This window comes from Colletes latitarsis, chromosome 10 (assembly GCF_051014445.1).
Source record: "Colletes latitarsis isolate SP2378_abdomen chromosome 10, iyColLati1, whole genome shotgun sequence".
NCBI lineage: Eukaryota > Metazoa > Arthropoda > Insecta > Hymenoptera > Colletidae > Colletes > Colletes latitarsis.
The window spans coordinates 9,747,111-9,760,386 of record NC_135143.1 but is presented as its reverse complement, the minus strand read 5'-3'; the positions used below and the strand labels follow the sequence as shown (position 1 = coordinate 9,760,386).

The 13,276-nt window shown below is 28.5% G+C and overlaps 2 protein-coding genes across 7 annotated transcripts; one reads left to right on the top strand and one right to left on the bottom strand.

Moving 5' to 3' along the window:
- Nucleotides 1-1,806: 1,806 nt before the first annotated feature.
- LOC143347204 (allergen Tha p 1) lies at nucleotides 1,807-4,460 on the bottom strand. The gene is made up of 2 exons (XM_076776201.1): nucleotides 4,298-4,460; nucleotides 1,807-2,491 (listed from the first exon to the last, which is right to left on the bottom strand). Exons 1-2 carry the CDS (start codon nucleotides 4,458-4,460, stop codon nucleotides 2,304-2,306), a joined length of 351 nt encoding a protein of 116 aa, XP_076632316.1. The 3' UTR covers nucleotides 1,807-2,303.
- A 1,206-nt stretch (nucleotides 4,461-5,666) lies between these two features.
- Nucleotides 5,667-13,191, top strand: Mute (gon-4 like protein muscle wasted). 6 transcript variants are annotated; one of them, XM_076774555.1, is made up of 16 exons: nucleotides 5,683-5,703; nucleotides 6,145-6,260; nucleotides 6,339-6,782; nucleotides 6,862-7,155; nucleotides 7,238-7,509; nucleotides 7,587-7,762; nucleotides 7,834-8,033; nucleotides 8,116-8,433; nucleotides 8,489-8,681; nucleotides 8,737-8,862; nucleotides 9,070-9,723; nucleotides 9,792-9,948; nucleotides 10,013-10,565; nucleotides 10,688-10,916; nucleotides 11,298-12,035; nucleotides 12,106-13,191. In XM_076774555.1, coding segments are annotated over exons 2-16 (4,407 nt in total). In that variant the 5' UTR covers nucleotides 5,683-5,703; nucleotides 6,145-6,258; the 3' UTR covers nucleotides 12,157-13,191. The 6 variants fall into 6 exon arrangements, with proteins under 6 accessions (XP_076630674.1, XP_076630670.1, XP_076630671.1 ...); XM_076774556.1 differs by having other exon boundaries at nucleotides 5,685-5,703; nucleotides 6,148-6,260; XM_076774557.1 differs by lacking the exon at nucleotides 5,683-5,703 and having other exon boundaries at nucleotides 5,711-6,260; nucleotides 10,013-10,242; nucleotides 10,303-10,565.
- Nucleotides 13,192-13,276: the final 85 nt, after the last annotated feature.

Here is a 13,276-nt window from a genome sequence, read left to right as displayed (position 1 = left end):
TTTCCTTTTCCCTGTTCGAAATGCATTTCTCTGTCTTGAATTTAGTCTATCGGATATTTTTACGAAAAAAATGCATCTTACCGATACTGATTTTATAGCAAAAATGTGAGTACCCTTAAAATTGGCTAAATATTCATTTTACAAATTATAAGTAGTTTTAACAAACACAGTTTATTAGCAAATAAATGTTTCAATTTCAATTTTGTGTTGTTTTGACACCGTAATATATGTATAGGCCTTAAACAACTTAGACGCTTATTCACAGATTACAAATTCGAGATTTATTTGAATATGATAAATATGGACGATGCATAGTAAAACTGATTGGCTAGTTCATTGTTTGAATACAGAATTTGCTGAGAAAATAATTTAATGATTTAACGAATACTATCTTTCTACGGTGACATTTTACAAAATAATTATTGTTTTTATTTTCTCGTTCAAAAGAAATAAAATCATTATTAAGCAAAAGAATATTATAGTAGAAAGATAACATTAACTGCTAAACTAATAAAAATAACTACAAAAATCGTATAAATCGCATTAAACTTATTTTGCTTCTTACGAAAATTTTGCTGACATCCGATCGATTTTATCCGTGACCTGAAAAGCTCAAGAAAGTGTTTGTTTCTTTCTTATAATGCAATATTTATTACTTTATAAACTTTTGCTAACTTGTTTTAAATCGACGAGGCGCATATTCCCACAAATATTACAAACACTACACGCCCCTAGAAACTAGAAAATATTAAAAATGTGAAGTAAAATTTATTTCTATTAATCTTCGTTTTTAAGATAACAAACTAATATTTTAACTTTTTTTACTTAGGCAGATCGATGATATAAACTGTCGCTCTCGTAGTTTAGATTTGAAGATCTTTGATTTAAAATTACTTGTATAATTCTATCTTTGTATTATAAAATGTTTTCTACATTTATACTTGATAAATAACTTTTCCACCGCACGTTACTTCTTTTCGATATTAAATGCAATTACGATGAGTAATGATATCTACAGACTCATGTTTTAGTTAAATACACGCGTTCCTTGAACATTTTCAAAATCGATATACTCGAAACGAAGACGCAACAAATTTTATTCTACATTTATTACTTATTTCTAGATCAGGAATTATTTACTTTCCTACTGTATTACGTATTACGGGACAGCCTGTACATGTACGTTAAATGCTATGAAAGAATCTAATGCTAAAGGAAAATGTTGTTTCTATGAAAATTAAAGAACAACCTTGCATTTCCTTGATCGCTGCTGGTTGTCTTACATATTGAGCAGTATGTACGATACAAATGTACGATAGCATAACGCGAATAGCGTGCTATCAAGAATAATGAAGAGATCATCCTTTGTCATGTTTAGACAAGGATCATCATAAATTTAATTTGCATGCTTCTCAAGGATTATCATCGATGACAATGCAATGTTAAAGCTATATTTGGTGATCTTGGAATTTACAGTGGCCAGTAGTATGTACAGGAAGAAATTAAACAAGTAATGGTTCCGGTTCAGTATTCTTAAGGAAGTGTGATAAATATTCGAATAATTACTATCAAGTAACGAATATCAAATGATATCAATATGAAAAAATAAAATATAGTAACTACAATCTGAAAAAATAAAATAATTCCTTGTTGATGAAAATATCACTTTAAGGAAATTAGTTTTATACTAACATTGCTCTTGAAAACATCGCACGTAATGATTTTTCTGGTTGGCATGCTTCACTGAATTTTCTATTAACCACTGATTCATGACTTACAGAACACCTTGCTTATATTGTGTATATTTGTTTCGACATTAGAATCATCATAGTAATTAGTATGCGTTCCGTATCGCGACTTCAACCCACTTTATCATTCAACTATATTGCGAAAAGCCGACTGTAGGATTTAAACTTTCTATCTTATACCTTTATACAATGTAAACAAATTTTTAATTAAAATCTAATAGTAGTACACAGACAATTTTGTTTGAACATTATACATATATACATATTTGACAAACGATTTAAAAAATGTGTTATTCATCAGCAAACGCTAATGAGAGAATTGAATGCGATAAATACTATGTATATTCTATGAAGTCATTATTATACCATTTATTACTAATGATATCTTAATTTCTTACAGATTCATGCACAGATAAAGAATTTTCAAAAGTTTTATGAAACGTATCAGGTATGTCTTAAAAACATAAACAACAAAAAATTTATATTATAACCATTTTATTTTACGCATTTACGAAATTATTTACTTTGTGTATATATAAATTATTTATTATTATTTCATTGTGTTCTTCCATTATCACGTGTATTCTTCAAATATAATTTCTGCATCCTTCCGTAGTGTCTCACAATAGAATGCCATTCATTGGGATAATTTCGTTTCATAAATTCGATCATCGTTCGGGCTTGTTCAGTTTGTTCTGGAGTACAGCGTCGGCAATTGTTGTTCAATGCTTCTGGCAACAATCCTGTAAAAATTCATTATACTAAAGTTTATAAAGATTTTCAAATTTATATTCGATTTTACCAATGCATAAGAAAAAAACGTTGATTGTGCGTAAATGATTCGAACACTCATCATCATCGATGAATCATAACAATATACATATGTATACACCTAAATACGTTCGACTGTTGTGTAATGAAACAAATTATGAGACAGCAACACACAAGAGCCATTCTTGATAAGTGTATTTTTTGTTGTTCCTTTTTTCCTTTAAAAAGGATGTTTTTTGAAATATTTAACCATTTTATTTAATGATCTTCTGCCATTATAGAATTTGTGTTTTTTTTTAATGTAACTAGAAAGAACACAGGGTGTTCGGCCACCCCTGGGAAAAATTTTAATGGGAGATTCTAGTGACCAAAATAAGACGAAAATCAAGGATACTAATTTGTTGATTCAGGCTTCGTTAAAAAGTTATAGAAACATTTCCGGACACACAGTATATTTTCGGTAAAGAATTTTTTTCTCGAAACTGCGTAGGATCTCGGGGGTATGTCTATTGACCAAAAATGATTGTAATTGACCCCCCTAGCAAAAAATAATTTTTTCAGAATTAATTAAAAATTTTGTTTTTCGTCGAAAAATTTAGGCACCTACCCCCTGTTGATTTTTCTTAAAAATTCGTTTTTCATTTTTAATAATATTGTTTGACGCCCTATAGAAAAGTTGTCTAATACTTTGTTGTAGGAACCCATGAGCTCTACTTCGGAAAAAAGTTTCATTGAAATATATTCACTATTGTAGGAGTTATGGCTGTTTGAAAATTGGACCATTTTTATGGGGTTTTCCTCATTTTTCGGGGTCAAGGATCAACTTTTCTAATATTTTTGGACTTTCTACATATTCTCTAGCAAAATACGTGTCGTTTGCTTTTTTAAACATTAAAATCCGTCAATCCGTTCAGAAGTTATGATGTTTTAAAGATTCGCATGAAATTTCCGGGCAACATTTCTGGCCAGAAATTATTTTTTCGATTAGGAATTTTTTTCTTGAAAGTTCGTAGGATTTCGGGGGTATGTCTATTCACCAAAAATGATTACAATTGACCCTCGCAACCAAAAATAATTTTTCCGTGAATGATTTAAAATTTTTTAATTTAATTTTTTAATAACTTTTTAACGAAGCCTCAATCAACAAATTGATATTCTTGATTTTCGTCTTATTTTGGCCTCTAAAATATCCTATTAAATTTTTTCCCAAGGGTGGCCAAACACCCTGTATAACGAAGCAAGTTTTATCATATTGCATGTTGTAGGATTTTGTTAACAAATTTTGAAATTAAATACATTTCAAATTCTGTTGGTGGGACAAGGAGTGTCAACTTATGCATTTTATGACGTCTTCTGCAATCAGAATCACCTTACGACGCGGAAGACATTAAAGGGGGGCATACACGTATTTAACAATTCATGTATTTGATACGACTGTTTTAACGGTAATTTAATTCCATTAAAAAATTATATAAAGTGGTCCAGAAATACATGTAAATTTACACGCTAATGTAATTAAAATATTCTGTGTATCCTATGAACAAGTGTCTTGAAGACATAGTTTACTTCTCGAATTATTATGTTTTCTTAGTTAAGTTGTTGATATAGATAATCAAAAATTTTCTAACAAAATATAAAAAAAAACAAATTTTGCAAATAAATGGAAACACTATAGAACTTGTTTAAGAATTATTTTTATTTTGATGATGTTAAAATTGAATGTGGATTTGCATCCCTTTTCTGCCTAATAGTGCAATGTATTGTATTTTAAAACTCACCTTTAATTGTTTTCCCTATGGAATCACAGTGCCCCCGATTCAAAATACAATCGATTTGTTTTTCTACGAAACGTCTGTTCGTTAGGAGATTCGAAATGTTTACCGCCGCGGTTAAAGTTATCGATACAAGAATAATTAAAATAAAACTAATTTTCACATTCATGTTTAATTATAATTATTGTAAAATCAGCAACTATTAAATTGTATGTATTCCTTGGATGAATCTTTCGGTTTAGTCTTATGTTCTATTTATGAATCTATAATTGGAACAGAACTGGCTATTTTGTGTTTCGGGACTTATTTTTATATTTTCTCCCCTCTCTGAGAATAACTGTTGTGTAACCAATAGATATTTTGTTATGCTTTCATAAATTTCACTTTCTTAATTGTTCATGGAAATCAATTGTCGAAAGGCCGAGATAAAATCAATTTTCCCTTCGCTGATTGATATTTTTACAAATGACATTATTGGTAACATTAAACTTTCTTATTGACTATTTAATTTCAGTCTCACATTAAACTTGAAATGGGTATGACTAGAATATTGTTTTGGTACAAGTATCATTTTTAGGAAATGTAAAAAAACTATTACATTTAAATCTTAAATTACTTATTTATTATTTATTTGCGAATAAATTTTATCCAACTATGTGTATGATCCTATAAACGGCTTGAACATATCATCCATACATCGTTGTTAAGATGTCCTTTTCACATCGTATTTTAACTATAAACAGACGTTTATAAAATACTAGTAAAACGTTTTATTCTAATCTTTTTTTTACAAAATTTTTACTATACATATACTAACAGAATTTTCTAATCACCTGAAGATTCTGAAATTTTGTAACTTCCGTAAGTTTACGGAGAATTCTAATAGAAGTGTCGGTTAATTTATGTCGGTTATCTAAAGGGTAATGTATGTTTTGATAGTTGTTATAATTTCTAAAAAACATAAATACACATTATTTTTCAATCTATATTTTCCTTTGGGAGAATGAAAAGCAACAACAGAAAAAGTTGTAAGAAGTCTTTTATAAAACTGTTGGGATCTATGTATAATACTCTAAACAAAAATTTGTATTTAAATTTTAGATGACTAGTAGTTTAGACCATTTTTTCAATTTTATATACATATATTATGTATGCATAAATAATGAATAATTTGTTTGAAACCGATATTCATGTGTAGCAACAAAACCCCGGCTAGAAAGGGATTTTTTATGGTTCTAAAATATTCAAAGCGATTTCTTTAAAATATTAATACACATTTAATAAACTTCATTTTACGATGCACAAATTGTACACCTAGGTATGTATGTGATTAATCTGAACACAGATGAGTACATTTTATTGTTGAATTGACATTTTGACAAGAGTTAGTGGAATCATTGAACGGGGCTAAGGTATTTACATACATGTAGTGAATTATGAATTCGATGTTTTGATAATGTAACATAATAATAATTTAAACATTGCTAAAATTATTTAGTACATCTTTAGAATGAATTTTTTACTCATTTAGAACACGAAATTTAATATTTTTGTCGTATAGAAAGTATGATTGCGATTTGTGGTGAAAAGTTGTAATGATGGATACCTATCAGGGAAAAATATTAAACTGTAGATATTATATCTTCAATTTCAACGCACAAATTTACGACAGGTGTCATTAATTAGAGTTCATTTAATGTTTGTGAATGATCGTGAATGGCACAATTATGATGAAACATAATTTATAACCTGTCAATTCATGGTTTAGTGACTTAATTACTTATTTTATATTAGTTGTTGAGTTCACAATATAATATTATGCAGTACGTTAGAATACATCTCTGCATTTTCAGCAGGTTTAATAGTTAAGGTTTATTAACCAAGTACAGTGCAAACCATATAGAATGATAAATCTGCTAATATTTATCAATGAAGTATGTAAAAAAACGATTCTGCTAAAAGGATAAATGTTAGTGCACATCATGTTAATCATTTTAATACATTTTCTGTATTTTAATTCAAATATTATTTATAAAATTATTTTTAGGGAGACGTCTTTAGTGGAAGGTACTATTGAGGAAGAAGCTAAACCATCTCCATCTTCCATTTCTTTGAATGATTGCACAAAAACGTGTAACTTATCGTTTTCATTTAATATTGATTTCAACAATGTTATTAGCGATGGATCCTCTGATTCAGAAACTGCAGATTTGCAAATTGATGTCTCTGAAATTGATAATTGTGAACCTCCCATTAAACATAAAAGGGATGCTATCGAAGAAACGTCTTCTATCATTAATGAAATGGAAGAAGAAATTGAAAGACAACTTGATGCTAAAGCAGCTAAAACTAACTTAACAGCCACAAATGTTAAAAATATCTTGAAACATGTTATTACTAATGAACATGTCATGGCAATGGTTAAAAATCATCTTCAGGAAACAGAGGATGATGTACTATTTGAACCTAAATTAACAAGAGCAAAGGCCAAGTATGGTGCAATAAAATTTATTTTATATGTATTATAAATATGTGGAATAATTTCATTAAATGAGGACATTTTTACGCAGAGAATTAGGAGCATCTCAAGTGAATATACCATGGCCAATTACACCATTGAAAAAAACCACTTCACAAGTGCAGGTATTAATTGAAGAGGAACTATCAGAAGACTCTTCGGATGAAGAATATAATCCAGAACAAGATAAACAAAGCGATGATGAAAGGGAAGCAGAAAATTTTATAGGCAGCGATGTAGATTCCCAACCCTCAACATCAGCAAATACTTGTCATGCATCTTCAGTTGAACAGACTAACTCACTGAATGTTCAATATGATACAGAAGGAATTTTTAAAATTCCTGGGTAATTTAAAAGTCATTACATTTATACAATTTGTATAATATCACAATTATAGTATTCTAATTAAATATATATTACTTTTCAGTATTCCTCATGTCTTAACAGAAGAGGAGAGTATTGGACAAAGAACACGTTCAAAACTTTGTTTGAGTGAAACACCTTTGGAACAAATTGAACAGGCATTTGTACCACCAGACATTACAACTGATATGTATGATTGGGATTGCGAAGTTGACGAAGATTGGGATAATTTTTTGAAAGAATTTACTCAACCATTAACTCAAGAGCCTATAATGGAAGATGACCCAGAAGCAGATCCAGAATATAATATATTAGAGGATGAAGAAACGGATTTTTGTATGTTTATTTTCATCATATTGTAAATTGTTCTATACATACAAAATTCTGAAATAATGAAAATAAAACGTTTGTAGTGGATAAAGAAGAATTGCGAGCAGATAAAGCTGTAAAAATTACTCGCAAGGAATTAAATAATTTAATTGCAGAACTATTTGAGTTTGCTGATACATTTTCGAAGCAAGAGCAGGAAATTTCAAAAAAAAAAAAATCTCCGGAAAGTCCAAATTTATTGAGTGAGAATAATACTATGGTGAGAAAAAGATGTTATTTCTAAATGTTACTTATATAATTTTAATCAAAAATATAATTGTGTTATTTTAGAATTGTCCTGTGATAAATTTATTGTCCGTTTACAAAGAACCTGAAATTACCAATTTAATGAGTACTAGTCAGCGACAGTTGTTGGCAGTTCAACTTCGTCAGCATGTACAGTTAATGGCACAACATTGTGCTATGTCATACATGTATCCAAATTTACATTTTCAATCAAAATCATGCAAACAAAATTTGAATACCTTAAAGTAAGTTTGTAATTAAAAGATTCGTAATTTATAGGTGTACAATGTATAGTAACTGTAGAATTTATTATGTTGTTTATGTCAGGTATTTAAGCAATGGCCCTAATTCTGCATTTAATGCAGCAAATTTATCAGATGCTTTAAAATTGATATCTGATTGGGAAGCTAAATTTTTAGATAATACATTTTGTGAGAATTTTAAAAAAACTATTGCTGATGAAGATGCAGTAAAAAAAATATATATTACAAATAAATGGAAGTATACCTCTAAATTTCATCCAGAATTGAAAAAGTTATTTATAGAAAGTAAAGCTTTAATGTATCCACAACTTTTACCTGAGATACCTTTCAGGAGTGAATTAAATAAGTTTATGCGATCTCCATACCTAAAATCTGAAGAATCGTAAGTATATATTTATTTATAAAAATTCTATTATATTTTATGAGTCTCTTTTTAGTTTAATTGCATTGGGCCTCGAACAATTTCTCCCTTTTGTTACATCTAAGCCAAGAAAATTTAAGACTCATAGGACACTACTAATGGATGCAGTACAATTGATCGTTCAATATTTGATGCCGTGTAGGGAACCTCAGGGATTATTTTATCACATTCAAAAGCGTAAAACAGCAAACGATAGAAATCCAATAAAAGTACGTAATATGCATATTATTTCAATTACAAAGCTTAATTAAGTAAATGTTGCAGTATTATTTTGAAAACGGTTGTCCTCCTCGAACGATACATTATATAACATCAGAATGCAGTCTTAAAGCACCAAAAGATCAACCAATAAATTTCCTACCTTTGGTGTGGCAGTCTTACCTTCACAATGTGAGTGCTTAATATGGTACATACAACTATAAGACATTTCAAAATTGTTTTGATTGAAAAAATAAATTTGTACATAATTTATTGTATGTTTTTATTTGTATTTAATACATTTACTTCTTTAATTAATATTTTAGAAATACAGTTATACGAACAAAAACTTTAATATGTTTATTTAACTATTATAATAATTTACATTTGTTCACACAGACAGAGCAGAAAATTGATTTATTGAAACGAAAATATATATTGAATTTATATAATAATGAGCTTGTAAAAAAAGACTATTTTATAAACAAAAATTATACATCTATTTCCAATACGCATGTCTTGCGTAAGCCAGTTGTAAATGTATTACCAAAGATATTACCCGCAAATACGAATCAAAAGAATTCAAATAAGTATACGTTAAGGAGTACTTCCTGCTTAGCCGAAAATATTGGCTCTGAAGATTTGACAAACGTAACGAACAGAACAAATATCACATCGCATAATTTGGGTATAAATAAAGGGCTTACATCACATTGCAGTAATTCTTTAAGAACTGCAATTACACACAAAGAGATAGAGGAAGAAGCAAAAAGTAATAAAGTCGAAGAACAAGTTAAGAACAATATACCTAGAAATTCACTTACATCAAGACAATCTAAGTTTTCTAAAAAATCTTCTGAAATGGTACAAGAATTACCACAATTACGGAAGACTACACCCAGATTAGCAAAGACCAGAAGCGCTCAAAATATGAAGTTGATGGCTCAAGTTTTAGGATCAAAAGGATTGTCATCTAATTGTAATACTTTAAAATCTAAAGAAAAAAATGACTTAGATAAAAATGTGGAGAAAATATCAACTTTGTCAAAAACTGTAAGTATAGTTATCACGTATTTTAATAAAATAAAATTAACATTTTTAACAGTATTTTGTTATTCTAGGATAATGAAGACGAAATAGCAGAATTAATGTTAGCCAGTACAACGATTAAAAAAGATTCTCTTAGTAGGAAAAAAGCTAAAGAAGCTAGGGAATTAGAAAATATTAAAAGGCTTTTAGAATCCGAAAATCCACTAAGTGATGAAGAAAGAGGATCAAGTATGTTGTACTTAATAATAGTAAATGTAAATTAAATATTATTAACTTTTGTTATGTTATACAGAATTTGCAGCATCATATCTTCAGAAATTACATTTAACACTAGAATCTAATAGTCCAGAAATATTTAGATCTGTGATCAAATTATATTTAGATTATTGTGAAAAATTGGACAGTATTAATCAAATAGAGAACGAACTGTCCTCTAATGTATTAGAACCTTCGCAGGGTGGAAAAATTACGGAACAAACAACAATGGATAAAGATGCAATAGCTATAAATTTATATCAAGATGTATGTGAAAAGTTACATGAATATCCTGAACTCTGTACAGACTTTTTATTATTTTTAAAGCCACATCAAGCCGCAATGATGAATAAAACAATGGAATATATAATGCTTCAAAAGATGAGCGAGTTTATTAATGATGCTCAAATATATTTTGCTAAACAACCTTCTCGAATAGCAAAAATGATGCAAGCTATCACACAACTTTCGTCTGATCCTCAGACGACATTAGAACACGTTCATACAATTATGGGTTCTATACTAAAGGGACACCCTTTAGTCATGGATTTATTTCTACAAATATTACCTACTGCTAAACCACCGGAAAGGTAATGTTTGTAATAGGCAATTTTGTATCAAACGAACAAAATTGGATTCTTACTGTATATAAAGAACGATATTATTTGTAAAGAATGTATTTACTTTTAATATGCGTTTTGTTATTTTATAGCTTGTTTGCATCACATATGTTTGAGAATTTAACATATCCAGTGGGACCACATGACAAAAAGAAAGTTTACACTAAAGATGCACCGGAATTGTATGAAAATATTGAATTGCCTATGTTAGCATCACAGGAAGATCCTTATGGTGGAGAAAATTGTAGATGTAATTGTCATAATGACGATGACTCCAGTTATAAAACTATTTCGGAGCACTGTGTGTCTTGTGGCACAAGGGTAGATACTTTTACTTATGTGGTTACTTATGGTGGTCTCAAATATATAATACAATTATAATAAAATACAAACGAGAATTATAAGTAATGAATATATATATTCTGCATAATGATTCACAGTTACTATTTTTTTTTTATCAATGTCTGATAATTCAATCGTGTCGGGTAAAACTATCAAGATAATGAATCGTATAGAAATCTATTATTAGATTTATATTAACATAATAAACATGAACAGATTTTATTTAGAAGTGTAACTGAATAATTAATAATTTTTGTATGAAAGATTAATACCTTTTTACAAGTATTACAAATTTGAGACTATCTAGTATATTTATAACATGCAAAATTGATTACATAAATTAACAAATTAATTAAACAGTTTCTCAATGGAAAAATTTTTCTTCAAACATCCGAAGGTCTCAGACCTGCTAAAATTATTTTTCCTGGGGCCGATGAAGAAAAGTTGGAAAACATTGCTCGTGTATCTTTAAAAACAACTGATAAACTTGTTCCGTATATTTCATCCAGACAGCGGAGAAAATCTTCAAAGAATGAATCTAATTCTGATGAACAATATCAAAAATCTTGTATATCAAAAAATTCACCTATTAAAGATAATGAAGAAGGTGGAAAAGTGATTGTAAAATCTAAAAAAAGTATAAAGTCTCCATCAAAAGTTGGTGATCAAAAAAGAGATTTAAAAAGATTAGGAAGTATAGATCACATGGATGTAAATACAAAAAAGATGCGCATAACACAGTGTAAAAATAAAAGAGGAAAAACTGCAGATAAACAAGAAACACATTTAGAATGCACAAGTTCACGTGTTGATCATATGAAATTGAACGAATCTTTATGTACAGATTCTAACAATTCCTTGACAGAAATAACTAAAAAAATGCCATCAGATGTAGAAGCTGAAATGTCAAATAGTAGGTCATACAAAATTGATCTATCTGACAAAATTAAAAAAGCTACTACTTCTAACACTGACGCGAATATTAAACCATGGACACGACAAGAAGACACGATTCTTTTGCAAACTATTAAAAAGGAATATTCCGATGAATCACTTGCCGTGGTCAGTAAAACTTTAGGAAATCGTACATTTAACCAAGTAAGTCTTTTTTTCAAATTATTTTTTGACAGTTTTTAATGCAATGTATCTAATTAACATTTTATTGTAGGTCCGCGAAAGATGTGAAACACTTCTGTCGTTATTGGAAAAAATGATGTAACTATACTTTTCTGATAGGAGTTCTAATTTTATTGAATTGACCGATTTATGAAATTTTACTGAATGAATATAGGTAAGTAAACCTATAAAGGACTAAAAAAAAAGTACTCCTGTAAAGGATTATTAACTTGTTCTTAAATTTATTTATTTATATCGTAACATAGAGAAGGTGTTATTTGCACGTGAATTCATAAATATGTGTATTGTACATTTTTATATGTACCTATCTCCGTGAATCCGTGTATACATATCCGTGTATACTACCCGTGTAGTTTAAAATATACAAGATCAAAGGTTCTAGATGAAACTTTATTTTCATTTGTACGAAAGGATATAGCCGAATAAGGGGGTCAAATGTACCCCCAAACCAAATTGAACGTGCGATGGGTTACATTTGACCGTCTTATTCGGTTATACCCTTTAAAGCAAAATAAACATTAATATTTGTACATAGTAGATCTAACGATAATAAAAATTATGGTAGGAAATTTTGTTTATAGTATTCAGAGTTTTGAAGTTTTAATTTGGAGCGATCATTTTTTAACAAATTCAATCATGCAAAATATTATAGAAACGAATAAAAAATGCAAATAAAATTGATTTTAATCATGGAAATAAGTATATTTAATACTCTATTATTGGGATAAAAACTAATTAAATTACAAGCAAACTATTATATTTAAAAAGAATTGCAAATTTTGTGTAATATAGTTCACTAGTAGTTAAAATTTTAGACACGAGAAAAATGTAAACAATTTTAGGATTAGTTATTTAATTCTTCTAAGGTAACTAAGTATTCATATTTTGTAATTAAGTTTAATTTGATTTGACAATCGAATGATGAAATACATGATTCTTTAAGATATATTAATTATTCTTCATTTTCTAAAAGATTAGAAATAGGAAATGTTTTTTTCCGTAATGTTACATTTTGTTTGATATTTTGAATATTTATGTATGATATTGATTGGTGACTGAAGGAAAGAAATTATTACACATACAACATATTAAGTACTGTTTTTGTACATGAGATAATTCATTTAATACATTATACAAAGTACAAATAGTCTAGTATTTATTTTCGTAGTGACTTTTATGTACATAAACAATCTTCAACAATA

Bases quoted from the DNA above. Each gene is read 5' to 3' on its own strand.
- LOC143347204 (XM_076776201.1), bottom strand. From the start codon at position 4,460: ATGAATGTGAAAATTAGTTTTATTTTAATTATTCTTGTATCGATAACT. The intron at 2,492-4,297 runs GTGAGTTTTAAA...GAATTTTTACAG, and splicing joins CATAGGGAAAACAATTAAAG to GATTGTTGCCAGAAGCATTG.
- Mute (XM_076774555.1), top strand. The intron at 8,034-8,115 runs GTAAGTTTGTAA...TGTTTATGTCAG, and splicing joins CAAAATTTGAATACCTTAAA to GTATTTAAGCAATGGCCCTA. The intron at 9,724-9,791 runs GTAAGTATAGTT...TTGTTATTCTAG, and splicing joins TATCAACTTTGTCAAAAACT to GATAATGAAGACGAAATAGC.